General features: G+C 59.3%; 11 protein-coding genes across 11 annotated transcripts; 5 read left to right on the top strand and 6 right to left on the bottom strand.

The window, feature by feature from the left end:
- Positions 1-291: 291 nt before the first annotated feature.
- Positions 292-1,394, top strand: BDZ90DRAFT_160227 (hypothetical protein). The gene is made up of 2 exons (XM_025503606.1): positions 292-801; positions 888-1,394. The coding sequence occupies exons 1-2, from the start codon at positions 414-416 to the stop codon at positions 1,127-1,129; spliced, it is 630 nt and encodes a 209-aa protein (XP_025362639.1). The 5' UTR covers positions 292-413; the 3' UTR covers positions 1,130-1,394.
- BDZ90DRAFT_231792 (hypothetical protein) lies at positions 1,250-4,234 on the bottom strand. Its single transcript, XM_025506001.1, has 4 exons — positions 3,670-4,234; positions 3,278-3,600; positions 2,608-3,212; positions 1,250-2,536 (listed from the first exon to the last, which is right to left on the bottom strand). Exons 1-4 carry the CDS (start codon positions 3,890-3,892, stop codon positions 1,582-1,584), a joined length of 2,106 nt encoding a protein of 701 aa, XP_025362638.1. The 5' UTR covers positions 3,893-4,234; the 3' UTR covers positions 1,250-1,581.
- Positions 4,235-4,442: 208 nt separating this feature from the next.
- BDZ90DRAFT_279162 (hypothetical protein) lies at positions 4,443-4,963 on the top strand (the record flags this gene model as incomplete). Its single annotated transcript, XM_025509155.1, has 3 exons — positions 4,443-4,482; positions 4,561-4,649; positions 4,775-4,963. 3 exons carry the CDS (start codon positions 4,443-4,445, stop codon positions 4,961-4,963), a joined length of 318 nt encoding a protein of 105 aa, XP_025362637.1.
- A 17-nt stretch (positions 4,964-4,980) lies between these two features.
- BDZ90DRAFT_231791 (hypothetical protein) lies at positions 4,981-10,370 on the bottom strand. The gene has a single exon (XM_025506000.1). It carries the CDS (start codon positions 10,279-10,281, stop codon positions 5,308-5,310), a length of 4,974 nt encoding a protein of 1,657 aa, XP_025362636.1. The 5' UTR covers positions 10,282-10,370; the 3' UTR covers positions 4,981-5,307.
- A 250-nt stretch (positions 10,371-10,620) lies between these two features.
- BDZ90DRAFT_231790 (hypothetical protein) lies at positions 10,621-11,910 on the top strand. Its single transcript, XM_025505999.1, has one exon. It carries the CDS (start codon positions 10,642-10,644, stop codon positions 11,698-11,700), a length of 1,059 nt encoding a protein of 352 aa, XP_025362635.1. The 5' UTR covers positions 10,621-10,641; the 3' UTR covers positions 11,701-11,910.
- Positions 11,911-11,975: 65 nt separating this feature from the next.
- Positions 11,976-13,158, bottom strand: BDZ90DRAFT_231789 (ribosomal protein S26e). The gene is made up of 2 exons (XM_025505998.1): positions 12,424-13,158; positions 11,976-12,131 (listed from the first exon to the last, which is right to left on the bottom strand). The coding sequence occupies exons 1-2, from the start codon at positions 12,749-12,751 to the stop codon at positions 12,049-12,051; spliced, it is 411 nt and encodes a 136-aa protein (XP_025362634.1). The 5' UTR covers positions 12,752-13,158; the 3' UTR covers positions 11,976-12,048.
- Positions 13,159-14,153: 995 nt separating this feature from the next.
- On the top strand, positions 14,154-15,556 carry BDZ90DRAFT_160132 (hypothetical protein). The gene is made up of 3 exons (XM_025503605.1): positions 14,154-14,338; positions 14,422-14,616; positions 14,817-15,556. The coding sequence occupies exons 1-3, from the start codon at positions 14,321-14,323 to the stop codon at positions 15,489-15,491; spliced, it is 888 nt and encodes a 295-aa protein (XP_025362633.1). The 5' UTR covers positions 14,154-14,320; the 3' UTR covers positions 15,492-15,556.
- A 2-nt stretch (positions 15,557-15,558) lies between these two features.
- On the bottom strand, positions 15,559-17,774 carry BDZ90DRAFT_231785 (hypothetical protein). Its single transcript, XM_025505997.1, has one exon. The coding sequence runs from the start codon at positions 17,728-17,730 to the stop codon at positions 15,622-15,624; it is 2,109 nt and encodes a 702-aa protein (XP_025362632.1). The 5' UTR covers positions 17,731-17,774; the 3' UTR covers positions 15,559-15,621.
- Positions 17,775-17,904: 130 nt separating this feature from the next.
- BDZ90DRAFT_279156 (hypothetical protein) lies at positions 17,905-22,014 on the top strand (the record flags this gene model as incomplete). Its single annotated transcript, XM_025509154.1, has 1 exon — positions 17,905-22,014. Exon 1 carries the CDS (start codon positions 17,917-17,919, stop codon positions 22,012-22,014), a length of 4,098 nt encoding a protein of 1,365 aa, XP_025362631.1. The 5' UTR covers positions 17,905-17,916.
- Positions 22,015-22,052: 38 nt separating this feature from the next.
- On the bottom strand, positions 22,053-24,559 carry BDZ90DRAFT_231784 (sodium/hydrogen exchanger). The gene has a single exon (XM_025505996.1). It carries the CDS (start codon positions 24,519-24,521, stop codon positions 22,170-22,172), a length of 2,352 nt encoding a protein of 783 aa, XP_025362630.1. The 5' UTR covers positions 24,522-24,559; the 3' UTR covers positions 22,053-22,169.
- Positions 24,560-24,713: 154 nt separating this feature from the next.
- Positions 24,714-26,428, bottom strand: BDZ90DRAFT_231783 (putative O-acetylhomoserine-lyase). The gene is made up of 2 exons (XM_025505995.1): positions 26,117-26,428; positions 24,714-26,041 (listed from the first exon to the last, which is right to left on the bottom strand). Exons 1-2 carry the CDS (start codon positions 26,213-26,215, stop codon positions 24,797-24,799), a joined length of 1,344 nt encoding a protein of 447 aa, XP_025362629.1. The 5' UTR covers positions 26,216-26,428; the 3' UTR covers positions 24,714-24,796.
- Between the last annotated feature and the right edge of the window lie 633 nt (positions 26,429-27,061).

Here is a 27,061-nt window from a genome sequence, read left to right as displayed (position 1 = left end):
ACTCGCAAGAAGCGAGGTCAGGTCCGCCTCCTTTCCCCGCCTTCGATTGACGTCAAGGACTGAGATGGCCACGAATGGCATCGACTCCGCTTGAATTTCGATCCTCGAAGACACACACATCGTGTTGGGAGCAAATCCAAACCGGCTGTAGCCATATGGCAGGTCCATTGTCACAGAGAGGCTCGACCACGACGCGATTGAGCATCGCGACTCCGCGGGCGGCGAAAGTCATTAGACCCAGTCGCAGTCGAGACAGACCTGCGTGATGGCCAAACCTGTACCTTGCCTTACTGCATTCTACATCAGAGGCTATAAGAGGTCCATCTTTCCACCAACTTTTCCTTCTTCCCACATCAGCCCATCATAGCACACTCGACTTGCTCCACCTCTCACACCTCAAGCTTCCTCTCAGCATGTCTCTTCTCAACAAGGTTCCCTTCCTCGCCGTGCTCGGCCTGCTTCTAGCCCTCGCGCCCTACCTCGCATCCTCAGCACCAGCACCCGTCACTTCCCCTGCGAACAAGGCGGTCGGCTCGCTCAAGTGCAGCTTGGCGGCCTCGGGCACCCTCAAGCTCGTACCCGCCCGTGCCGGTAGCAACAGTACCGCACTGGGCCTCTCGAACGCCGGAACAAGTGACGTTCGTCTGCTCAACCGCTTCAACAACAAGGAGGCACACGCATCCGTCGAGTTCTTGCAATGCAGCGACAGCTCCTTCTTGGGCTACAAGAGCACGGACAAGAAGAAGTACGGTCACATTCAGGTCAAGGCCAATGGGGAGTGTCTGGTCGGTCAGGACGGAGGTGAGTGGCCCCAAGATGTCAAAGCGATCGCCCATTGATTTCCCTCTGACCCCTTCTCACCCCCCCCCCCCCCTTCCTCCGGTTAGACAACGCCTCGAGTACCTTCCTCACGCACCCTGGAAGGCGTTGCTCCCTCAGTGACGACTCCGGCCAGCTCTTCCAGACCTGGTCTTTCGAGCGTGGCGCACACGGCAGTCCAGTCATCAAGTACGTGCGCCACCGCAAGGGGGACTCTTTTGCTGGTAACCAGTTCAGCTACAGCTTTACACCTCATGGCTCCGTGATTGGACAGCAGAGGGGAAACGATGGTAGCCATCTGAGCTTCTAGAGAGGCTATGTTGGCGACGAAGCTTTGTGCTGTACTCTATGGCCGTCGCGTTCTCCTCAGACACCATGAAATGGACTCTACTGCGCTGTCTCAAATTCAATCCCACGATCATCATCCCATCCAATCAATCGCCAACTTTTATCATTGGAGAGTGAAAAAAGGGAAAGCCGAAAGCAGATCAGGGGGCCGCGACCTCGCGAGGTCGAAGAAGAAGAGTGAAGTGTTACCCTTCATGCTCCCTCACCCTCGACGTCCCCAGACGGTAGGAGACTTACGTCAGCCCCTTCCTCGCCGTCGTCCTTGCCGTAGTGGTACCCGTGTACCATCAGCCTTCCGCCTCCCTCTCACATCCCCTCCTTCTCACACAAGAGCGTGGCTAGCCACTGGCAAGCTCGCACCGCCTGCGGCGCAACGCCCGCTCACTCTCTCCACTTCCTTCTTCCCTCGGCTACTCACTCCTCCTCGTCCTCCACTCGCGCAACCTTCACCCTATTCACTCCCTGGCCAGCAGGGGAAGGCTCAGCGCCCTCTACATTCTTGCTGCTCGTCTCGCACATCTCGATCTGCTTGCTATCAGGTTCTTCTGCCGACGTGGCGGCATCGCCGCCGTTTGCCTTGCTGATGCCGTTTTCGCTGCTGCTATCCTTGCCGGTCCTCGCCTCCAAGCCGCAGAGGACGTCGAGGAGAGCTTGCGCATGCTTGTGTCCAGGCTGAATCTTGACCAGTCTCTCGAGATCAAGGCTGGCCAGGCGGACGAGCTCGCTGCTGCTGCTATCCATACTATTGGCGCCGCCGACTTTGCCATTGGCGAGTGACGAGGCAGGCGCAAAAGCTTTGTCGGCGGGCTGTTCGACGCTGCTTGCGAGGGTAGTGACGCTCTCGCACGTCGAGACAGTGTCGTTGACACTGCCCTCGTCGTGATTGCTGCTGCTGCTGCTGCTGCTGCGGATGCCATTGGTCGCCTCATCGCCCACGCGAGCTGATGACCCGCGGAGATTGCTGTTGCTGCTAGTGATGACAGACTCGGGGATTGAGACGGTGCCGCTGCTGCTGACGCCTCCAGCCTGATCGTCATGAGCGATGCTTAGCAGGCGCACACGAGCCAGTGCCCTCAGGAGCAGAGCCGCTCGGAAAATGACATGAGCGAGCCGCCTCTCCTCCTTTGAGATGGCTTGCGCGGGAATGCTGTAACCGGTGGCCTTATGTTCACCATTTTCCTCAACCTCGTCGTCGCTGGTGGATTCGTCGTCATCATGACTGATTGTGAGCTGAGCAATGAGCTCATCGAGGGTAACATCGCGACTGCGCGAGAGTGGCTCAGTGTAGCTGCTGCTGTCGCTGAGCGAGGCTTGCTGTTGTCCGCAAGTCGTGATGGCGATGCTGAAGGCTTGAATCGCTTCTTCATTTCTGTACGGGTTCAAGAACGCATAGGTAGTCAGCACGAAAGCTTGCTTGGACCAGTCCTCTGGTAGGCTCACCGATCGAGACTGAGTAGGGCTGCGCCCCAGGCAAGTGCCCACTCGCTCTTTATCCCGACAGCTTGAAGGAGCGCATGCCACAAACGCTCATCTTCACCGCTTGCTTCATGAGGTGTGTGGCCATTGCCATTCCTCGTGGTTGCTGTGGCGGTGGTGCCGTTGACGGTGCCTAAAGTGCGAATATTCTTGTCATTGATGGTGCTGCGTAAGCAGCCCTCTTCAATCGTGGAGATACTAATGCTGCTATGGGCCTCTGCTCTCTCCAACAGAGTGCGTACGAGCGCTTGACGGACGACACGGCCATGAGCAGCTAGGGTCTTGTCGCTGACGCCGAGTAAATCAGGAGCAGCGGCGGCCTTGCTGGGTAGGCTGGGACCGGCAACTACCTGAGCGGTGCCACTGTTGTTCACGATGCTGAGGGCGTCGCTGGGCTGAGCTGCTTGGAGAATGAGCGTGACATTGAGACCTGCTTGCTTCCAGTCGAGGGCAGCAACGGCATCATTGAAGCGCAAGTTCATGTCTTTGATGGTATGCGAGAGGCGGGCGTCCCAACGGTCCTTGGCTTTGCGGCCATCCGCCCAAGCAGGGTCCTCGAACAAGACGCCCTGATGATAGCGAAGGGGAGCGTCAGATCACGAGCTGGTCAACTAGAGCACCGCGTCCTGCTCACCTCAACTCGCTGGTAATCGACAAATTGAATCAGAGGGGCGTAGTCAATCACTTCGTCGGCAGGCTGGTAAGGCGCTGGCTTGGTCTTGCGTGCCTCGTCGATGGTCTTGAGGATGATCTCGATGGTCTGCTTGGGGCTGTTATTGCTGGTGGCAATAGCGGCCTTGAGCTGGCTTGACGTCGTCGATATGGCGTAGCCCAGGGCGAAGTTCCCTACGAGGTCTGGTAGCTTGGCTTGAATCTGCTCTCGCATCACACTGCTCTGAGCGAGGCAGTACTTGATGGCTTCAGGAGAGTGGCCGGCGAGGATGAGATTCTGGATCGCTGGTGGTGACATGGGAGGAGAGAAGTAGTCAGGAGCCGCTCGATGATGCTGTGGATGCAACAACGCACCTTCAACGCCGAGGATGTCATTGCGGAGCCTACGGAGGGCTGAGGCGCCGGCAATGAGCAGCCCTCTCTCCATGTTGACGGCGGAGAGCAATTTGATGGCCGTAGCGAGATCGACGACGGGAGATTGGGCAGCGGCGGCGGTGGCTGGGTCGGAGCCATTGACTTGACGAGCAGAAGATGGTGCCATGGGCGACGCGAATTGGCCTGCGTCGTTGGCTACCATGATGGCGGGCTAAGGGTCAGTCAGTCGATGCTGACCTCGACTTTGAGCGTGATGAGCGAGATGGTGACGAAGGAAAGAAGGACAAAAAGTCATTGAGGCCACAACCGACGCTCTTCGTTTGGCTGCTCGGCCGCTAGACGGGCCATGAGCTGTCGACCGCTCAGCCGGCCGCCCCTGCCGGTCCTTGTGTGATATCTACGAGGTCATTGGCACGCAGTGGCCGCCGCGTCCCGCCTCACGTCCGCCATCCATGAGCATTGCTTGTACCTGATCGCTGTGCTGCCTCTTACGGACCGTCGATGTGCTTGCGTCTTCTCAGGTCGCGGCTTCGAATGAGCGAACATCGACGAGTGATTGGCATCCCGGGTGCGTGCATCGCGGTCGAAATTGCCTGGCCTGAGCACATGCAGGCGGCTCGCGTGGCGGCACACGGAGACGACGACGGCGATGGTCTTGGCTGCGAGAGCTTCTTGCCTTCATTTCCCTGCATCCTCTTCATCGTCACGGATTCACTGATCGAGCAAGCCTCAGAGCAGCCTCGATCTCCAAGATGAGCGCCATAGGGAGGCCATTGATCATCCTTGGCACCAGTGAGTGCGCAAAGTTGAAGAGGCGAAGAGTCGTGGCCAAAGGCTGACCTCGAGGTCCCCATCTTCTTGTGCCCTTAGTCCTCCTGCTGCACTCGGCCTACTCCACCTATGAGCACTCTTCGATCTCCAAGAGTGTAGGGATCAGCCATCCCAAGGTGCCGCTTGATGTGAGCTCATGACCACTGCACGGAAGAGACGTGACCGGCAATTGAGCTCACCATCGCCCTCTCTCTTCCTTTCGTCTACTCCTCCCATCGACAATCCTCTCATTGACGTCCATCTACCGGTGCAGATCACCATCGAATCCATACTGTCGCTGGTGCTGCTCGTTTTGGGTCTCATCAGGTCCGCTCAACCGCTAAAGGAGATCACGTGGGCAGCAGAGATGCGCAAGCGGTCCATCGATGAGGTCGATGCCAGGACGAACTTTGCCGTCTTCAATCACAGGGGGCCGTACTTGTTTGGCAATGGGTTAGAGTGAGGAAGCATCAGGTCGCTCTTCAGCGAGGAGGTACGGCGAAAATGCATCGTCAGGCCGCAAAGATTGGCTACGAGCAAAGTCGCACGGCATAGCCCCTTCTCCTGCCGACAAGGAGATGGGAGGCTGGGCAACGGGCGAGGGCGACAGGCATCGGCGACACGCGATCATTGCTAGCAAGTGGTATGAATGCGCAAGATGACAAAGGGATGAGAACAATCAAAATACCTACGCGATACGATATGCAATGTCGCGAGAAGCGCGCAGAGAAAGCGAAGAGGGAAAAGCACCGCTGCCGTACTAACAAAATCCACAAGCTAAGCACTGAGGGTCCCTGCTCATTTACCTCACAGTTGCCTAGCCACGATACTGCCGCTGCTAGCATCTCGCCTGGGCGCAAAGAGCCGCCCAGAAGTCGCACTACCGCTGGTTGAGGGCAGTCTGAATTGCAGGCTACTGCTGCCTTCTTCCGCAGACTGGTCGAAGCTGTTCTCCTTCTGCTCCTCCTGAGCACGCCTTCTGCTCAAAAAGGAAGGTGAAGCACAACTACCTCTCGCCCTACGCTCAGCCGCTTTCGCCGCGACAGCAGCAGCGATTGGGTCTACACCCTTCGCACTTTGCTTCCTGCCGGCCGCTTGAGCTTCAAGCTGTTCCGCTCTTCTGCGCTTAGCAAGGGGGCTCAACCATGTGCGGTCTTCTCTGGCTTTCGCAAGAGCTTGAGCCTTCAAGCGCGCAGAGACATGACTGTCGTCTCCCAGTCCCGCGAGAACGGTGGGTCGCACGAAGGAGGACCCTCCGCGACTTCCCCCTCCGCTCGTGCCGAGGTTGCGACTGGGGAAGGAGACGGGGGCTGAGGCGCGCTTGGCTGGGCTGTTTGCGGAGAGCACCGCAGTAGGTCGGACGAACGAGCTGGAGCGATGCGCGAGTGAGAGGGAGCTGCGCGCCCGAGGAGGGGAGAGGAGCGATGTTGAGGCGCGCGAGGTATTGTACCTGTCCACCGCGGCTGTCACGATTGTCCTCTTTGCCAGTGGGCTCCTTGCCCCTTCGCCACCAGCTTGGCTGGCCCTGGCCTTGCGCAGCACGCGCGGCGAGATCCAGGTGCTCGTACTATTGCTGATGATGAAGCTGTTGTTGCCGCCTTTTGTTTTCGGCGACTCCGTGACAAGCCCCGTAGTCCGGCTGACTCGGTTGAGCTGACGCTTCTGAAGCATGACGGCCGCGGCTGCCGCTGCTTCTTGCGCGAGGAGCGAGCTGTTAGAGTCGTCGGCTGAGCTGCTTGTCGTGGAGCTGATGCTGCTGCGGCCACGAGGACGCGCTGATACGGAGGATGCGGACAATTCGCGAGCGCTTGCTGATGAGAGGTCGGCGGCTGTTGGCTCGGGTGGCGGAGGTGGTGGCATGGCGGACGAGAGCATGGGCGAGGTTGGAACAGCAGGGTAGATGGATCGAGGAGAGAAATGTGGAGAAGGCAGGGCTTCTTCGACGTCGGCTGTGACGACTTCCTCTTCCGACGGTGAAGAAGAAGCCTCACTCTCAACTACTACTTCTGTCGATTCCTCTGCCGGTTGGCCCTCTTGCTCTTGTGCCTGCTTTTGCGGCGGGTCCTGCTCCTGCTCCTTCTCAGCCTCCTCTCCCCGTCTGAAGAGCTGCGAAACCCTCTTCTTGAGCGACCAAGAGCGCTGCATGAAGCTACCCTCCGTGCTGGATTCGCGTTGCTGCTGGACTGGTGTCGCAGCGACGTCGTGCGCCTCAGCAGGTGCAGGCGACGGGAAAGGCTGACTAGGTGTTGCGAGTGGAGTAGGTGGGTCCAGAGGAACAGCGCGTGCCGCAGAGTTGGCTCGGCTTGCGGCAATGTTCGACCCGCTGCGAGGATCAAGCGGCGTCGAATGCGAAGCGGTGGCAGCCCGCATCAAAGGCGAGGGCTCGGCACCAGACAGGACAGCCCTACTGAGACTAGCCATGGGCGTCTGCAAATGCGAGCTCGTCATATCGACCGGCGCAGTGATCTGTCCAATCGTTGTGCTCTCACTCCCCAACGGTCGCTCGGCCAGGAGTGCCTCCTCTTCCGTCAAGCAGCCAAAATTACGCCTCTCAAGCTTGCAGAAGTACTGACGCTGCAAGGCGAGCACTGAGCGTTCTAGGCTTCTACGACTCCACCTGTCGCGCAGTTGAGAGGCGTCGATGTCGTGTGCGGCGATGAAGCGATCCACAGCGGTGGAGAGCGAGAGGGTACGCCATGCGGCACGTTGCGCCTTGTCTTTGTCCCCGCCTTGAGCTTCGCCGACAGCCTCGCGTACCATTCCCTTCACAGTACCCTCCAGCGCTTTCCAAGCCGAGCGAGGGAAGGACGTTGAATCAGCCTGCAGCGCCTGGGAGAGAGCGTTGCCATTTAGCGGCGTTGGCTCGCGAGAAGGAGCGCGAGAGGAGGCCGTTGACAGTGAAGGCGCGAGGAAGGAGAGGTTGAGGGGTGACCACGACCAAGCGCCAGGCACGCGAGGCGTCGGGGCACTAAGCGTTTGGTTGGCGAGGGGGGTTGCAGCCGTTGCGGCGGGATAGTTGGCCTCCGGCGTTGTGTCGGCGACAGCATCGGGAGTCTTGGAGCGAGCCTGATTCCGCTCTGCAACACCCAATCTCGCCAGCTCAGCCTCCGCGTCCTTGAGCAGCTGCGGGAGCTCATTGTCACCAGGCGCTGTCGTATCGTCATGGCCACCAGTGAGAACGCTGCCTACGAAGGTCTTCTCGGCACCATCATGACCAGCCGTGGTAGTCAGCGTGCCTTCATGAATCCAGTTGTGGTGAAGGCGCAAGATGGCTGCCGCACGGGCTGCGGCTTGAGCGTCAGAGCTCATGACCTCGACGATTGGTGTGGGACGATGCAGGGAGTGCATCATCGAGCGCATTGAATCGGACTCGAGGTGGGAATGAGAGCGCTGCGCCATGCCCGTGGTCGAGGGCGAGGGGAGTATGACGGACTGAGAGAAGAGGCTGGGCTGAGCCGTGGCCGCTGTCGGTGCTCGAGCTGGCGTGGACTCAATTGGCGCCCCGGTGACTTGCTTGAAGAGGCTCTCTGCAGCCTTGACATCATGCTCTTCTTCGTCCTCGCCCTCGTCTTGCGTGACGCTCATATTTGCGAAGCCATTGAGCGTCTCCTCTGCCTCGGCTGCATCGCGCTCGTCGTCGACGACTGCCCTAATCGCAGAAGATGGTGCGAGTGGCGCTGGCTCATGCAGGTCCGAGCCCACCTCCTCGTCAACCGACTGCACAGCCTCGTCCTCACTGACTGGTTGCTCAGGAGCGAGATCTTCGTCCTGTCTGATGTCTGCCTCGGCGGAGCGGCTCGGTGACCCCTGAATTGCAGCGATATGAGCCTCTTCGTCTCGGTAATTGGCCGCCGGCTCGGTCACGCGGGTGTCGTCCTGCTCGTCTGGCCAGGTCGCATCAGAGACGTCCTCACTGACTCTCGACTCCATGAAGTCGACTTTCTGGTCCTCTGATGTCTCGAGATTTTGCATTGAGCCGCTGACGTGTTGCGCTTGCGCTTGCTCTTGCTCTTGCAAGGCGCTGTAGCCGCCGTCATCGCTATCGCTGTCAGCGCCTGCAGCCGCATCCATGTAGAAGCCGCCATCGTCGTGATGATTATCGGCGCCGAAAGCAAAGTCGAGGCCGTCGTGACCCGCATCATGCATCTCGACCGAGTATTCCTCGGGTTCCTCCTGCTCCATCTCCTCGGCAGCGGCATTTTCTTCCGTGCCAAGGTCAGCCCGCATCTCTGCTGCGAGGCGCGAGAAGTCGCTGCTGAAAGAGTGGGCTCCCTGTGGCTCCTGCTCCATCGCAGCACCATCGTCATCGGCACCTTCATCCTCGTCCTCGCTGCTGTCGGCTTGCCCGCAGGAGTACTCATGCTCTGACAGGGCGGGATCAAGCAGCGAGACTCGCTCACTTGTAGCTGACGAGGAAGACTGTTCTTTGTCCGCCGGCGCGGCTCGCCTACCCTGCCTTCCCACCGCCGCAAAGGTATCATTGACCTCGCCATCTTCGTAGTCCTGCTCCTGCTCCTCCGCCCGCCTACCGTACCCGTCACGTCCCTTGAGCAGTAACGGATCATCACTTGGGCTCGCTGGTCGCGGGACAAAGGGGCTCAGCTTTTCCCTAGGTCCAATAGGTGGGGGCCGCTTGACGGTCGTCGCTGCTTTCTTCTTGCTGCCATGCGGAGTCTTGCCCCCGTTGGCGGGCGTCTTGGCCGTACCGAGCTGGGCAGATTTGGCGCGACGACGCTGCGGAGGAGGAACAGAACGTCGTCCTCCGCTGCTGGACTTGCCGGAGGAAGATGGAAGAGGCTGAGAGTTGGAGACACGACCGCGAGAGCCAGAAATGCGCTTGGCAACGGGCTTGAGGATAGGCTGAGAGTGGTACTGCGCTTCGTTCTCGTCCTCGTCGCTGGACGAGAACAGTTCGTTTGGGTCGGACGTCTCTGCTTCGGATTCTATGGCTGCTGGAGGAGCAGGAGAACTGACGAAGGCGGGAGACGCTGAGTTGGCTTGACGAGGAGTAGCTGAGCGCTGCCGACCGGTTGAGAAAGAGGCTCCTGGGGACGCGCGATCGCCAGCTCGGGATGGAGCAGGAGCCAAAGCGGCTGCGATACCCTTGCCAGGCGCTTGAGTTCGTGCTCGTCCTGATCGACGAATGCTGCTGTCGAAGGAGGCCGAAATGTTGGCAGCAGTCGTCTCGCTAGGAATAGGATCTGAGCGGATGGACATAAGATCGAGGACGCGAGAACCTCCTGATGAAGCTTTGCTGCGTCTTGGACTGTTCCCTGCATTTTGCGCCTCATCATCATCGTCTGCGTCGCTGTCAGCGCTGTACCGAGGCTGCGCAGTCGCTGGTCTCCTATTCGGCGTAGGTCGCTCATCGGTTCTCTTCTTCATGCGAGGATTCGGCGAATCGTCCTTGAGCTGCGTTCTTGCTGCTATGACAGGGCTGGTGATCTCTCGATCTCTCTTGTAGCTGTCCTTTGCCTTGCTCGCTGGGGTCAGCGGGCTTGGAGAAGCAGATGCAGAGTACCTTGATGATGTCTGCGATCGAGCGGGCGACTGACTGGAGGGAGGTGGAGTAGGGTAGTCGACTTGTTGGAGCATCCTTGACTTGACATTCTCCCGAGCTCTGATGGCATTGACTTTTGCCATGAGGAGCGAAGATGAGGGCGACGAAGCACGATGGTTCTTGGTATTGGATCCGTCTTGAGTGAGCCTTTCGTGGTGAGTGTTGAGGTTGCGGGCCCCTAGCGGAGCCCTTGTTGAGGTAGTGGGTCTTGCCTGCTCCATGCTTGGCGTGATCCTAGTAGACCACTGATCTGATCACTGTACAGGAGGGAGAATGATGACTGACGTAGGAGGGTGAGAAAAGGGGATAGTGAGTGGAGATGGAAGGTGACGCAGCAGCGGCCGCCGTCGCCGCAACCAACACCTCGAACCAGTCGTAGGCGGGAGGGCGGGCGGGCGGATAAACACTCGGACTCCTCTCGACGCGGAGGCCACGCGTGAAGTCAGGCGGACAGGCGGGCGGACGACACTCGAAATTTGGTCCGTCGAGAAGGCATCGGAGAAGGCAAGGCGGACTGGGCTCACTCGCTCGTTGCCTCGACCACCATCAATTAACCCAATCCAGCAAGCAACGTCGATTTCATGTTCAAGCGCCTGGCCAAATTCAAGCGACAGAGGGAGAGGGATGAGGAGAAGGGCATCGATATTAGCCAAGATGCTGCACCGGAGACCATGATGGACGAGGACGAGGATAGTGAGAGCGAGAGCGAGAGTGGGAGCGAGGATGATGACGAGGAGGAGCTCGAAGTCGAGGCCGAAGAGGAAGATGAGGAAGATGAAGAAGACGGCGATGACGACGAAGACGCCGCATCCGATGCCTCTTCTGGCCTCTCAGTCCCGCCAATCAGCATCAGCACCTCCCTCACCTCCCCTTTCTACACATCCCCCGACTCACCCCTCAAAGCCGGTCAACCCTGGACATCATGCGTTTGCTGCCCACTCGCACAACTCAAGTCAACCCAGCAAGTCGACGTACATGCAGGGAGCAAAGCACATAAGCGTCGACTAGACCGTTACAGGACCTTTGTGAGGGAGAAGCTCACCAGGACGGAGAGGGAAAATGACTTCGAGACTGGAGGGGCAGATCCGAGAGCTATTGTGAGGGAGATGGAAGCGGAGCAGATGAGGAGAGAGGAAAAGGAGAAGGCTACGAGGGTGAAGGTAAAGCCAGCCTCAAAGCCAGCATCTTCGAAGAATGGGTCAGCGCCGTCTGAGTGCGCAGAGGCTGGGCGATCAGAGAAGGCAAAGGCCAGGCAGGAGCGCAAGAGGGCCAACAAAATGGCATGGAAGCAGGCAAAGGAGGAGCGCCGTAAGGCCAACAAGGAGGCGAAGCAGCAACAGCAGGATAAGAAGGACGAGGCTGCAAATGGTGACGATGCAGAGCCAGCGGCTGAACAGAACGGTGCAGACATTCAGACTGCCGCCGCATCGCCAGCAGAGTCAACGAAGAAGGACAACAAGAAGAAGGACAAGAAGCGCAGCCGCGAAGAGGAAGGTGCAAATGGCGCAGCAGCCGAGCAGCAAGGGCCCATCGAGGCAAAGATCTCCTCTACGGCCCGCAATGATGAGGCGTCGCCGGGCAAGAAGAAGCAGAAGAAGAAGAAGAAGCAAAAGATAGCGGCTACGCCTGTAGCGGCTTGAGCGCAGGCTATCGGACGAGCAGCGGGCGTCCTCTTCATTGTACTTGTATCGTTACTATGCAATCATTCGTCTCCTTTGGCTTTGCCTCAGACGTTGGCCCCCTGGTCGGGTTGGTGGGAACGACACGACGGCCGGCTCAGATAGGACAACCCGTGCAGCACACTCGAGTACGCTGCGTCACGCCGCACTGGTTGTGGTTTTGTTGATGTTGAGATTGTGTGTGGATCGTAATGCACAAGATGCTCGCGAACTCGTAGCGAGAACATCGACCGAGGCTAATCAGGAATACAGGATGATGGGCTCGCAACTCTGTTCAATCATATTGAAGGCTGTGAGAGAGAGACAAGCTTAGACCCTGACAGTGGGCGCGGGGGCACCACCAGCCTGAGGACCGACGCCGGAGTTCTGGACCTGAGCCACGGCAGGGTTGACTGAGAGTGCGAGGAAGAGAAAGATGGGTCAGTATCAGCTGATCATGTCGATGGTGATCGTGCGTGATCCATCGCATCCCTTCCCCTCCTTGCCCTGCTGCTCCTCTTCGTCGCCGTGTCTCATTCGAAAGATGGTGATTTGGTTTTTGCCTCGTCATCCCGAAAAGGGGTCGGCAGTCTAACATGTTTTTTGGAACTTGCCTAATCCCAGACGCCCATCGATGACCCACACCATTGCTGCCCTCCATCGCCTTCTTGGTCTTGCCGCTGCTGCAGACGCTGCGGTACTCACTCTTCTTGCCATCCCTGTTGTAGCGCACGCGAACGGGGGGCGTACGGATCCTGCGGCCCTCGGCGGATCGGACACGGACGACGTGCGCGTGGATGGCGCACGAGACGCAGTATGCGATCTTGATGTAGAGCTTGGGCAGGGCGTACTCGGCGTAGACGCTGGCGTCGGAAAGGTCACGGACGGCAGCGGCCTCTACGATGTTGCGGACGGTGAAGCGCTTGATGGCCTTGTCCTTGGGGACGGCACGGGCGCAGTTGGAGCAGCGAACGAAGCCGACGTGGCCACGGCCGTGCTTGTTGCGGCCACCATTCCTTCTCTTCTTGGTCATCTCTGCGAGTGGCGAAGAAGGAAGAGTGTGCAGCGTGTGAGCATGGGATGCCGCAAGAGGGAGTTGGAGAAGGTGCGATCCACGATTCCTCCCAGGCCTAGCCGCAGCGACCCTGCCCAAAGAGCGGGCGTGCAAGATGGACAAAGCTCCATCGCCCCCAGCTTCCCCGTTGAGCCGAATAGCTCAACCTCGAAGGCGAAGACCCAATGTCTCACCGCCACTTCTTCCCCTTCCCTGCCATGATGACCTTCCTGTCCCTCTCCAATCGACCACGGTGCTGCAACTTCTCTCTCCGTCCATGCCTCCCTCTCGTGTCTTCATATCCTCCCTGACTCCTGTTCGCATTGCCGCCGCTGATACTCACTGTCTGTTTGTCGATTGGGGTGAAAGGACGAGAAAGATGGAGGAAACGAAAGCAGTCGGAGCGCTTGCTTGCTTGCCTTTGGCTCTCGTCGTCGAGGTCGTCCGTCGCCTGCCCTGCCTGCCCTGCCCGCTCGCCCGCTCGCCTCTGTCGAATCAACTTGGGCCGCCCTGCCCCCGCTCCGTTCCAAAGAGACCAGCGCGCGCTCCTCTTGGTCCTGCCGCGGTTCCGGGCTCGACTCAATTAGAGAGGGCAACTTGCCACGCGAGCGACGAATGGACCGCGAGACAAGCAAAAGGGTGTCACGGGCGAAGGATGGCGAGATGATGGCGGGCACAGAGCGGGCCATTGTCGCCGCTGTGATGCGGGCAGGGATCACATGGTCTTCACAAAGAAGCTGTAGCAGAGTCTCAAGCTGAAGTGATCACTATTGGGCTGCTTCACGCTGGTATGCTTTTTACCCAGCCCGAGAGGCGGGCATGTTGGTCTTTTTGCACCATCAGAGAAGCGAGAATGCAGCACACACGTCGATCATGAAGCAAGTGTTGGTGAATGTAGACTGTCTCCAAGCTGGTGAACGTCGAGAGCACCGTGCTCATCGCGCCTGGCTGACCAAGCTGTGTGAGGCTCCACGGGCGGAGAAGGCCTTCTCAATCCAGGCTCAAGCGAGAAGATCTCGGACTTGGACGGGAGGCGGGAGGCGGGAGGGCGGCGGCGGCGGCGGCGGCTTGACCTGACAAAACCTCATCGCACGACCACGACCATCACAGCGACGACCCTCAGCATCACCACCAGCATGACACGAGGCAACGCCAGCAGTCTCGTCAAGAGGCTGGGTAAGCTTTCGGTCGCCAATGGCAGCAGCCAGCCACATTGCTCGGCAGCCGCCTCTTCTTCATCCTCCTTGTATGCACCCTCGACCTCGCGCTCCTTCTCTTCTTCCTCGCCTCGCGGCAATGATGCTGCGAACAGTGAGGCATCGTCCTCAGCTTCGACTTCACAAAAGAGCACCGGGTCCGAAGTATCCTCAGCGTCATCAGCAAAATCAGCATCGCAGCGGCCCACTCGTGGCCGACGAGCCAGGCCGTCCGCAGCCGGCGGCGGACGTGCCGGTGCCGTTAATGGCAGAATGTTCACCAGGATGCCGCCCTTCAAGCAGTGGGTGACTGGGCAGGGGCAGCAGCTTTTTGGAGAGCCTCCGAAGGGGCATGGGCCGCATTGGATTGGTGAGACGGTGAGCAGCTCGCGATACCAGGCTGCAAGTCATTCTCAGTCGCTGACCTGCTCTCATCCACCCCTGGCTACGCAGCCCTTCCCACTCAACCCGTATTTCAGGCCTCCTCCACCAGTATCGCAGAGCATTCGTGATCGAATGTGGTCGCTGCACAGTGCAGACCCGAAGAAGAACTCGATTCGCGTGCTGTCGGGTACCTTTGGGCTGACGATGGAGAGGACTTTGGCTATCCTGAGACTCAAGGCGCTGGAGGGTGAAATGCAACAGCAGGTGAGCATCAGGCGCGAGCGTACACCGAAGCTTCAAAGGACGAGATACAACAAAATATTCGATTAGTCTTGAAGACTGGGCTGCAAGGCCTGCTGGTTACAACTCACTACGATTTCTGATCAGCGCAACCAACACCACCACCAGCTCTCAGCGAACTCCTACTGACACTCTTCCTCCCTTTCCCCTCTGTGCCCCTCTAGCGCGTACCCCTCCAAACCGAGTTTCAGTCAGAAATGGAACGCCTGCTTGGGTCTCCAACTTCTCTACCCTCCTCGCCTCTTCCCCGCACGGGCATTACCCCACCTCCTCCGCCTCCAGCAACAGCGCATGATCCGCACCCCGCCGACTCCAAGACGAAGCCGTCGGCAACTTCCCTTGGCCGCATAGTGGAGATTGACGAGCGGACAAAGAAGCAGCTAGATGAAGAAGCGGCTGCTGCGGGGGCTGACTCTGCTTCGAAGATGGATGAGAGCCCCTTGACCAAAGCACTGGAGGAGGAACGTGCAGTCCAGAGAGAGCGCAGAGCTTCCGTTCCCGTAGGAGGGCCGGCTCCCTCCCAGCTGCGGGATGCGACTGCAGCGCGAGCCCTGCGGGAGCGCGAATTTGAGCGCAAGGGCTCAGGCTCTATCCCTCCTTCCAAGGGTGGAGCTCGCGTCAGTAGCGTAGCCGGAAGGGCGGGCTTCTCAGTTCTAGACTTGGCGAGAGCGCCTGCGAGCAAGAAGGACGCCACGGCGGGCAAGGGGCAGATGGAGAGCTACAAGGGCGCAGGGACTCTGGAGCGTAATCTGAAGAAGAGGGAGAAGAGGGCAAAGAGGAAGGAGGCGAAAAGGGGAGGGGAGGAGGTTCAGACTGCGAAGACGGCTGGGGTGCAGTAGATCTGAAGAAGCGGGGCCGGCATGAGAAGGGTCGGATAGCAGACGTCAATCAGCATGTCTTAAGAAGTGCAGTGCAGTACGAGTGAGGATTGCATGACTCGTGGCGAGACTTTGTATTCGACTGCGGCAGCTAGTCATCGTCTCCATCGTCGTCCTCATCATCCTCCCCGTCCTCCCCATCGTCATCATCGTCGTCATCATCATCGTCCACCTGCATACTGCCATCCTGCTCGTCAGCCTCGCCGCCTTCCTCAGCACCAGCACCAGCTCTTGCATCTTTCCACTCATCGTCGTCGTCGTCGTCATCCAAGTCGGACAGGCCGGAAGAGCGACGACGCTTCTTCCTCTCTCCACCAGACCCATCGAATGAGTTGTCTCCGATCTTCTCGTCGTCGCCTTGGGAGATGGGCTTGACTGCCGTAGGGACAGCAGGCGTGTGGCTCCTGCTCGTCCTTGAGTTGGAGCGCGACGTGGGATTCGCGGATGGGTCACCGCCAACGATGGCTGACGCGCGAGGAGTAGCGCTGCGTCTGTTAGTGCCGCTTGACCCAGCGCCTCCTGATGCCGTCGCCGAAGCCGTCGCAGCCTGCGAAACACCGGCTTGGCCCTGCGCCTGCTGCTTGCCCAACCTCGCCTCCTGCAGAGATGCCAAGCGACTCTTCGCAATCCTCAACTCGCTTTCTACCCTATCTGTCATCTTCTTCATTTCCAGGCCACTCGTCACAGCGCCCAGCAAGCCTTCCCACTTCTCGCAGTTGGTCCTATTGGGGAACACCAGCCTAGGTCCGATGGGTGGATTCAGTTCGCTGAGCGTCTGCATGGTGCGATTGAGCTGCGGCTGGCGTGGGGTGAGGAGACGGGTGGAACGGAGGTAAACTCCGTGAGATGATGTGGGATTTTGAGGGGAAGGAGCGACGGGCGGGACAGTTGAGGGGGTGCCGAGCAAGAAGGGGTAAGGGGGCCGCAGGAGCGGCTGCGAGTCCGGGTCGAAGCGGGTGATGCATTGCAGCTCATCCGAGTGGGCTTGCTTGAGCTCGGCTTTCTGTTTTGATGTGAGGGTGGTAGTCGAGGAGGAAGCGCCAGCGTCCTTGGTCGCGGAGGTGATAGCCATGGCGCTACTGCTAGCAAGGGCAGGTGTCTTCCCCTCTCCCTCTTCCACGCCGGCACCAGCCTCGCCGGCAGCACGTTTCCTCCTCTTCTTATCCCTCTCACCAGCAGCAGCCTCCTCCAACGCTGCCCCAGGTGTACCAGGCAGAGGTCCCGCACTGCCAACCCCAAAGCCAGCCCCCGCCTCAGCAATGAGCCTCGGCGAGCTGTCCGGAACCCTCTCCCACCCACCGAGCAGCTTCATCAGATCTTCCCGATCTGCGGCAAACTTTGCCTCATTCTGCTCCAACCTTCTTGCCTCGACATACAGGGCCTCCTCCTCTGCCAATTGGGCCGGAGTGCGAGTGAAGAGCTTCTGCACTAGGCGCTTGCGCTCTACTTCCCTCTGCTTGTCGAAGGAGTACGTAGCAAGCAACTGTTGCCTGGAATCCATATCCTCGACTGAGATCCTCGACCGAATCAAACGACGACAGATCGCGTAGTACCTCGCCTTCAAGTCCTCGATACTGCGCGGCCTTTTCGCTTCCCACCTATCTGCAATGACTACGAAGCGCAAGTCGTAAGCCTGGCAAAGATCGATGAGATGATCGGTGTCCTCTTTGGTCCAGTCATCGTCCTTGAGATGCTGTTGGTACTCGTCATTCGAGTAGGAGTAGATGCCAGAGGAGGTGTTGAAGGCAGCGAAAGGGTACGGCGTGGAATCGTCATCGTTCTGCTGCGGCGCCCAGTGGCTGAGCTTGAGCCCATCCGATCGTGCTTGATTCTCGAATGGCTGCCACTTCCACGACTGAGGCTTTCTCTCTTTTCGCCTGAACTTGGGTCGTAGGGGACCCCCTGCCGCGGCGCCACCATGTGCCGCTTCTTGGCTGGCGAGCATGGCCCTCGCCTCGGTATGCGCTATCGCTAGACTGGGGGCATTGTCGCCGAGCAAGGCCTGTAACTCCTTGTGTATGCCATCGTGACGCTGTCGTGACTTTGACTTGTGCGAAGTCTTCTTGAGGATAGGTGGGCCAGTGGGCGGGCGAGGAGGTGCAGGGGCCGAAGTTGACACGGATGACGACGATGCTTCTCCTGTTCGCTGCTGAGGGACTCCGAGGATGTCCCTGGCATCTCTTCCTGATGCCTGAGCCATGCTGAAGGGGCTGGGGTGACGATGAAGCGAGGCGAGTGGATGTGAGAGCGAAGTCAAGAAGCGCGTCGCCCTCGATTGGACTGATTGCCTTCCCGTCCGTCCGCCCGCCCGCCTGTGGCCGCCAATTGGCACTTTTGGCAGCTTTGGCTTTGGCTTTGGCTTCTTGTTCCCACAAAGCTGCCTGCCATGGCGGCGGCATCGTCCTCGCGGCAGCAGCAACAGCAGCCTTCACCCCTCGTCGCCATCCTCTTTGTGGCCTCGACAGCATCTCGTGGACCTCAAGTCGTGTTTCGTTACCCTCGCAAGCCCCAGCTGCTGCGTCGCCTCTCTCGAATCCGATATTATACCCCACACAAACAAGGCGGTCGAGGTGATCAACACGATGCTGCTGAGCAGCTCAGGGATCGAGCACAGTGGGACGAGGAAGGAGAAGACTCGGATGAGAACGCAGCAAAGAATGTCAATCGGGCAGGTGACGGAGACGACGACGAAGAGGATGACAGCAGCCTGGGCAGCGGGTCATCGACGGACAGCTCCTACTATCAAGGCGACGATGACTATGGCGATACCAGTCAAGGCAGCGATTCGGCAGTCACAGATGCAGAGAGCGCATCAGAAGCAATGTCGACTACACACACCGCCCGCTCGTCCAACGGCAGCAGAGCCAGGTCGAGTCGATTAGGCCGGCTTACTACCAGGGAAATTGAGCCGTTATCGTCCTCGAGGCATGGTTCGCGCAATCAGCCGTCCTCCCCTACAGCTTCGCGACCTCGCAGAAGCCCATCAAGAGGTCCAAAGAGAACGATGGCCTCATCGTCGCTCCGAGATTTAGACTCGCCCGAACCATCGATGAGACGAGGGACAGTCGCCAACCTGCAGCAGCAGCATAGATCAAACGACTCGCCAGCCAGAAGAGCTCGAAACGCAAAGGCCTTCTCACACTACTTGGGGTATCCGGTTGAGTTTCTTGCAGAAATGATCGCCCCCAAGAGCGAGATGTGCAATCAACGCTTTGAGCTAGTCGTCGACGATCTGGCCTTTGTCGGCCATCCGGTCTACCAACGCGCTCGTGATCCTGATCAACAGCCCAAGGATGAAGCAGGTAGAGGTCGCCCGCCAAGAAGTCATGACGGTGGCACACCCCAAGATAGCAGCGGAAGCTCAGATACCACGCCTCCCACGTCAGCATCGGCATCAGCCACCCCTCCGGCCCCGCCAGTCGAGATGCTACACCTCGTTCTCGTCATCCAACCCCCGGACCCATCTTACGCTACGCCCACCCTCGACTTGACGACCTGGCTGGGTCTGTGGTACGACAATGTTACCTTTAAAATGACGGCAGCCCTCTGGGCAGAAGAGCAGCGCTGCGGTTACGTCTCGCAGCAAGTGGCCCTTCTTTCCCGTCTTTGGGGAGCAGTCGAAGGGGGCACGGCCGGAGGTGGAGCCAGTCCATCTTACGCACATCACCTCTCCGATGTGCTCCTCACCTCGTCCCTCGCCCGAAGCTTGCGGCAAATGTTCCGCTCCCTCACTCGGCCAACGACGCACCGCTCTGCCCCCTTTGTGGTGCTGAATGACTCGCTTGAGGTGCACCTTCAGCTGCCGCCACTCCTAACCGACCCGGCGCGCATGGTCAAAAGCATACTGGAGATTGGTCCAAGCATTGAGGCTGATGATCCGGATGTGTGGGCGGACGATGCAGTTGGAAACCCGCTGGATGAGTGGACGAGAGCTACGGGGCCGCCACTGTTTCCCTGGAAGACGCTCCTGCTGCTTCACGAGCAGGAAGGCGAGAGAGATGCAAGAGAGAAGGCGCGACGTTATCGCTCCATCGGCGGGGAAGTTGTGGAAGTGGACGACGAGGCCAGCGAAGTCAGCGAGCAGGTCAGCGCCCGCGACGCAATGGAACAGCAAGGCGATGCAGGTATAGAGGTGTGGTCACGCAAGTTCACGTCGCACCTCGTTCCCACCAACTTGACTGGAATACCTACTTTCGCCCAGCTTGCCACGTTGCTCGACTGGGACCTACAGCGGGATGTGTACCCCATGGCTCGACATCTCGTCTACTACAAGCAAGCAAAAGTGGCTGATGTGCCGCGCATTCAGAACACGTACGCCGTCAGCCCTCTGTTCGATATGGAGGGAGACCTACCTCGCTTTGCGTTGAGCTTCGCATTGCGCTTCCCTGACCAGCCGCCGCTGATTCGCTTGCTGGCCATACTGGGCGCAAGCCTCCAGCCATTCATCCAACATTGGACAACACTCCAGCCCAACCTGACAAAGCAGGGCGAGGCGTCCAGTCGTAGCATCAATGCCCAAGCAAGGGAACGACGCTGTCTCTCCGTCCTCATCTGGCTGCTCAGACACGACGTTCTCCTCCAGCAGCACCTGCGCTTCCGCCTCATTGCAACGGAAGCAGTCAAGCGCAAAGCGAAGAAGATGCACGAGCAACGTCGGCTGGAGAGGGACGAGGCTAGGAGAAGACGGGAAGAGAGGAGAGAGTGGAAAAGGGAGAGGAAAGCTTTGAAGCGTGGGGTTGATCCCAGGAGACGTGAGGGAGCATTAGTCCCTCTGGTGGCACAGAGTGCGCCTGATGGGCCTGGGGATGGGACTGCTGCTGCCGCTGCTGCTGCGGCCAATGTGAGGGCGCGAGCGCCTTGGATCTCACAGGTAGGAGTGGACGAGCAAGGGAGGGGCAGGCAAAGGCAGCGATCCCGGTCCGCAGAAGCTCGACACCGTCAAGAGCAGCAGCTCGGTCAGCCGCAGCCGGATAGCGACAACCACGCACGTCGTGCGGCCTCACGCATTTCATCTCATTCGCGATCACGATCACGCAACCCACCCCCTCTGGGGCGTATAGCTGCCTCAGGCCACCTCTTGAGGACCAGTGGCAGCAGCTCAAGGCCGGGCTCGTCCTCGGGTCTCCGCGTCGAGGCCTCACATCCAGAGGTTGCGGATACCCTTCAATTCCACCGGAGGCACGTCTCAAGGTCGCGAAGCCCTAATTCAGCAGCAGTCGAGCTGCCGATCGTACCCAGTGCAGACGGAGGAGCGTCTGACGAAGCAGTCGCTTCTGTTGCAGCTGCCGTCGCTGCGTCATCGACTAGCGCTGCAGGTAGCAAAGGATCCGGTGGCGGTTTGAGCGTCGCATCTACTCAAAGTGGCGGCGTTCAGGCAAGCTCGTCGAGGGAGAAGGCCAACCAGATCCTCGCTGCCGAGCATCATCAGGTGGGACAACATAGACGCGGGCCCAGCCTGACGAGCAGTGGCACCTCCCCTTCACAAGGGAGCAGCGCTCCGCAAGCGACAGACCACCCACCGATCGCCTCTTCATCAGGTGCGACTCGCGGCAGGCGACGACGCGGAGACAGTGGAGCTACGAGCGATGGGAGTACTCGAGCGGGAAGGTCAGCCACCATTTCCCATTTCGAAGCGGCAAAACCCTCCCCTAGCTTCGCCCTTCGTACCTTCTCGCGTAGTCCATCGCAAGCCCGTATGAGGGTGAGTGGATTTGGAGGCGAGGACGAGAAGGTTTGGGTTGATGGGTTGGAGGTTACTGCTGAGACCGAGGTCGCGAAGACGCTGAGCAGCGCTGTTGCTCGGGCGGAGGGTCAAGAGCCGGCGCAGGATGCACTGGACCACGACGAAGAGGCAGGAGAAGGGATGGGAGCAGCTGCGGGGAACGAGGAGGGTGAGGACGACGAGGCCACAGCTCCCCCACGTCGGCTGAGTTTGGTAGGTGAGGAGAGCCCGCAGCCACCTTCGCCCCTTGGAGGGAGTGGGGATGAGGCCGCGAAGCCGGTCGAGCAAGTCTCTGCTGCTTTGGCTTCTCCCACTCAGCCAGCGCAGCCCCGCCCTACACTCGACATTGACGAGGACTCGAGCGAAGACGACTCAAACGGGTACACATCATCCTCGTCGTCAAGCTCAACAGACCCACGCAATTGGGACCTTCATCGCCCGTCTCTCATATCCGACCCTTCACGCGCTTCGAGAGTGGAAAATGCTTGGATAGATGCGATGCTCTCCCTCCACGCTGGTGTCTCCACGCGCGCCCACGCTTCGTCGCCTTCAGGAGACGATGACAGTGGCTCGTCAGACGGTGAAGGTGAGGACGATGAGATGGGGGAAGCGACTCGTCAATCCTTCTTTCGTCTCCTGCCCTATCTCAACGGCCGACACACTATCGATGAAGTGGTGTGCAGAGAGGGGATCAGCAGGCGAGAGGTACGAAAGTTGCTTAGGAGGTTCAGTGAGGAGGTGCTGACTTTTGTCCACCCTTGAGCGAGTTGGCGCGAAGGGAGGAATTCAATAGACTGTTTCGCACTTCACTTGCTCTCATTGCGTCGCTGCAGCTCGACGACCACGACGATTGCATTCGTGCTTGTGTATCAACATTGTGTCTGCGGCACGCCGCAGTGCCCATCTAAGTCCTCAGCTCATGGCGCAAAGGCTCCTCCAATCCCACTCGACGAGCTGCCCTGCGCACTGTGGTGGTAACCCATCGAAGACCGACTACGTGGTGTTGTCCTCCCATTCCCATTACCAACAGGCGTAGTGGCTCTTGATCCATCTCTTGCCCCAAGATTACGCACCGCACCATCGTCTTCCTCATCCAACGGCCCCGAAAAGATTTCCGCATCGGGCTCCCTCGCAGCAGCTTCTGCCTCCCACAACGCAGCTGTGCCTCCTTCACCTGTTCCTCCCTCCTCTCCTTCGCCCTGCTCTTGGCTCTGCTGCCAAGATCGGCTCGCCGCCCGTGCGCTCCGTCTCTCCTCATGCTTGCGAGAGGCAACCGCGTTCGAAAAGTACGGCTTGAGGTACCGATCATCGATGCGTTGGAACCATTGCCCGTCGCGCATGATGAGAGCGCCACGCTCCAAGAGAGCACGGGCGCTTCCTGACGCTCGGTTGGAGCCTAGGAAGGAGGTGGCATCTAGGACGGTGCCCGGTGGGGCTGTCGACGGAATGCCGTCGTCGTCGTCCTCCTCTTCCGGGCTGAACTCGTAGCTCTGTCTCGAGCCTTGCCCACTCATGGGCATCATCGCACTCCTGCTGCCGCCATTAGCGCCCCTACGATCCGGCGGTGAGAACTCGTTGGTCTCTGACGCGTCTTCGTCGTACGAGTAGCGCGATGCCTGCCCTCCACCAGAGCGAGACTTGTTCGTTGCACCGGAGAGGAAGCCCTGCTCGTCATCTCTGTATGCTGACGAGGAGCCGCGTCCGCCACCACGCTTGGCTTGTCGCCTTCCCTGCCCTCTACCAGCAGAGCGTCGATGAGCGCCCATGCCAAAATGATCGGCGTCCACTCCCTCTTCATCGCTCGACTCGCCCTCATCGTCCTGCACACCAGTCCTGATGCCCAGCACGTCCAACATTTGGCCCGTCGTGCCCCCGAAGGCGATCAAGGTAAGCACGATAGTGACCAGCACTGTCGTCTGGAGTGCTGGGGCATTCTTGCCCTCAATACCTGCAGAGAGCGCAAAGCCGACGGCCCCTCGCAGTCCAGCCCAGAAGAGCATGATCTGATACTCGCGGCTGAGCTCGTCTTCCCTTCCTGTTCGGGGCACTGAGCCTCCGCCTGTGCGGCGCGCCCTTCGTTGGTTGCGGACACGGCGCAGAAGGTTGATGAGGCTCGCGATGGGGAACACGGCGGCGTAGCGGGAGAAGACGACGCTTGCCACCGTAACGACGATGAAGAGTGGCTTGAAGACCAGATTCTCCTGCGTGAACAAGCTGAGCCCCAGGTAGATGAAGATGAAATTCTCCGAAAGGCTGGCCAGGGTCTGAAAGGTGTAGCGCGTGGCCCGCTGCGTGCGACGCGACATGTTATGGTAGGCGTAGTGCTTGAGTGTGATACCGCAGAAGAGGAGCGAGACGATCCCACTCATGGTGACTGCATTGCTGAAGAAGTAGCTCGTGTAGGCAATCAAGGCCACCAAGCTCGACTCGAGTTGAGGGTAAATGGCCAGCCTGCTGTGCTTGAGCATGAGGGAGCATGCCAGGCCAAAGGCTACGCCTAGTGCCATAGAGACGGAGAAGACGACGAGGAAGAGCCCAAATCCATGAAATATGGAGTAGACTCCGATGCTCTGACCGCGAAAGGTGGAGAGGGTGTCGAACATGACGATGGAGACGGCATCGTTGAGGAGCGACTCGCCGAAGATGATGCTGTAAAGCGTTGGGTCCACCTTCTTCGAGTTGAAGATGGACAAGATCGTCACTGGATCGGTAGCGCTCAGCGTAGAGCCGAAGATGAGGCACTCTAAGATGCTCAGTGAGATGGTGAAGTCTGCGAGGGACCACAGGTAGACGAGGACGCCGATGACGATTGCTGATATGAAGGTGCCCGCAAAGGCGAAGGCGAGGATGATGCCAAAGTTGCGGAAGAAGGACTCCTGCCTCAGATCATAGCCGCTGGCCAGGATGATGGGTGGGAGGAGTACGTTGAGCATGATCGTGTTGCTGAAGCTGAGCATCTGCTGCACCTGCTGGCCTGGTCCGATACGCAGCACGGCGCCGATGAGCATGCCGGCGAAGAGGCCCACAATGGTCTCGTGAATAGCGGTAATGCGCTTGACACGCAGGTAGTAGCTGGCGAAGAAGGAGAAGATGAGGAGGGACAGAACGAGGAAGAGGGCTAGGGATGAGAAGCGTTCCTGTTCTTCTGCTGGTGGTGGTGGGGCTGGCGCGGGGGATGGCGAGGGATCAGAGGGTGGAGCACCTCCCTGCGCCATAGCCGACAGGGCCGACATGGTTGACACCATCAAGGTGGCCACGAGGGCGACCATTTGGTGGGTATCTGGTTAGGGATGTGAAGGAGAGAAGGCAAGGCGGAGCGTGCGAGCTTTCTGTCCTGGTCCGTCGCCCGTTGGCTCGAGCGCCGAGCGGTCCGCTCGACTGCAGATCCGCGTCGCGCTGGACGGCAAAGGCGCCGAAAGAAGCACTGGACATCCGTGCCATCTCTCGTATGACACGCAAGCTGCAGATCAAGAAGCTACGCAGGCAGATAGACAAATGGAAGCATTCGACGACCACTCGAGTCCATTACAATACACTCGCCCCGTCACGCAGCCCCAGCCAAGCCAGGCGCTACGCTATGCTGACCCTTGGGCACATCACCCTGCACACCCTCCGTGGCCTTGAAAGCCTGCTCGAAGTCCGCCACAATGTCATCGATGTACTCAATCCCCACAGAGACACGGATCAAGTCAGGCGTAACGCCCGAGTCCAATTGCTCCTGTGCCGTCAGCTGCTGGTGAGTAGTCGCCGTGGGCGAGATAACCAGCGTCTTTGCGTCTCCTACGTTGGCGAGGTTGGAGGCCAGCTTGAGCTGGTCAACGAACTGGGCACCAGCGGCCGCCTCGCCCTTGATACCGAAGGAGAGAACACCACCCGAGCCACGGGGCATGAGCTTCTTCGCTACCTGGTGGGAAGCGTGGCTGGCGAGACCGGGGTAAGAGACCCATGCGACGCGCGGGTGCTTCTCAAGGTATTGCGCCAGTGCAAGGGCATTGTCAGCATGGCGTTGAGCTCGCAGTGAGAGGGTCTCGAGTCCCTGAAGAAGGAGGAAAGAGCCGAACGGGTTGAGAGCCGGTCCCAGATCGCGGAGAATGACCACGCGCAGGTAGATAGCAAATGTGATAGGGCCAAAGGTGTCCCAGAACTTGAGGCCATGGTACCCCTCTGAAGGCTCAGTGAATTGCGGGAACTTGCCAGATGCGGCCCAGTCGAACTTGCCTGAGTCGACGATGACGCCTGCAATGGTGGTGCCGTGCCCACCGATCCACTTGGTCGCACTGTGCACTACAATGTCAGCGCCATGGTCGATGGGACGGATGAAGTAGCCCCCGGCGCCAAAGGTGTTGTCGACGATGAGCGGAATCTTGTTGTCGTGCGCCACTTTCGCGATTGCAGCCATGTCCAGCACCTCGTACTTGGGGTTCGAGATCGACTCGATGTAGATCGCCTTCGTCTTTGCGTCGACGGCCTTGGCAAAGTCCTCTGCCTTGCCCGTAGTCACAAACTTGGTCTGGATGCCCAGACGCGGGAAGAAGACCTTGAACTGGTTGTAGGTACCACCGTACAAGTTCGATGAGGAGATGACGTTGTCCCCAGCAGCGGCCACGCCCATGATGGCCATGGCTTGAGCGCTCTGTCCGGAGGAGGCAGCGAGAGCGGCCACACCACCTTCGAGGGCCGCTACGCGCTTCTCAAAGACGTCGTTCGTAGGATTCATTAGACGGCTGTAGATGTTGCCGAACTTGCGCAGGCCGAAGAGATCGGCGCCGTGGGCTGAGTTGTCAAACACCTGTAGCGAAGGGGAGGAAGGTCAGATTGAGGAGCTAGATCGGGAGAAGAAGGTGCAGTGCAGCGCGCCACTCACGAAGGACGTTGAGGCGTAGATAGGCACGGCACGAGCCTTGGAGGCTGGATCGACCTCTTGGCCAGCATGGAGCTGAAGGGTGTCAAAGTTGGATGCCATTGTGGTGAAGGAAAGAAGGGGTGGGGGTAAGAAGTTGTAGTGGGTGGTGGTATAGCAAGGCGTCAGGCAAAGGAAGGGCTATTGTCCGTAATTCACGATCAAGATCGAGGCTTGATGGTGATGATGGTGAGGAAGAAAGATACGCGGTCGGCCTCGATTCCAAGTCTCTCGAAGTCTTTGCCCCTCGCCCGTACAGTTGCAAGATCTTCGAATGGCGACATTGAAGATGCTGCCTTCGCACGGGCCACGACCTCTTCGGGGCGTGAACCGCACGGCGGGCACTGCGCCTGAGGGCTGCGAGGGTGCGGGGGCGCAGCGACGCGACACGAGCGGACTTGATTGCGTGCTAATGGCGAGCGTTACGGCATTGACGAACGTGTGTGGGCCGGGCGGGCGAGACGTTCTTGATCATGTGGTCATGTGAGAGAGAAAATGAGAAAGTGAGAGCGACAGCCGCTTCATCTCGTCACAGCAGAGGCGGCCCAATGAAAAGTCCGAAGCGCCCTTTCCGGATCGTGGAGCCGGCTATCTCGGAGTCCAGGAGGAAGACCTGGTCGTCATTGGCGGGAGTTGAATAGGCTCGAGGTCATGGTCATGAGGCTATCCAGCTCCGATGAACCCTTGTGCAGAGGTAGTGTTACGGGACCGCTTTCAAAGATCATCCAGCTGTAGATGTTTCCGAGCGTGGCAGCACGCATCCGCCAATGGATGTTGCCGAATGAGACCGAGGGCTGCGTAGCGTGTCGTCGTTGCGAGTCGTCCCGTCGCCGCTCCCCGCCTCGAGGCCTTCTTTCTTCCCTACCGCAGTGTTCCCTCACCAAGCCCCGCTCACATCCACGCCTTATC

Source organism: Jaminaea rosea (genome assembly GCF_003144245.1).
Source record: "Jaminaea rosea strain MCA 5214 unplaced genomic scaffold BDZ90scaffold_5, whole genome shotgun sequence".
NCBI classification, from domain to species: domain Eukaryota; kingdom Fungi; phylum Basidiomycota; class Exobasidiomycetes; order Microstromatales; genus Jaminaea; species Jaminaea rosea.
The sequence above is the reverse complement of the archived record's forward strand: the minus strand, read 5'-3'. Positions and strand labels throughout refer to the sequence as shown.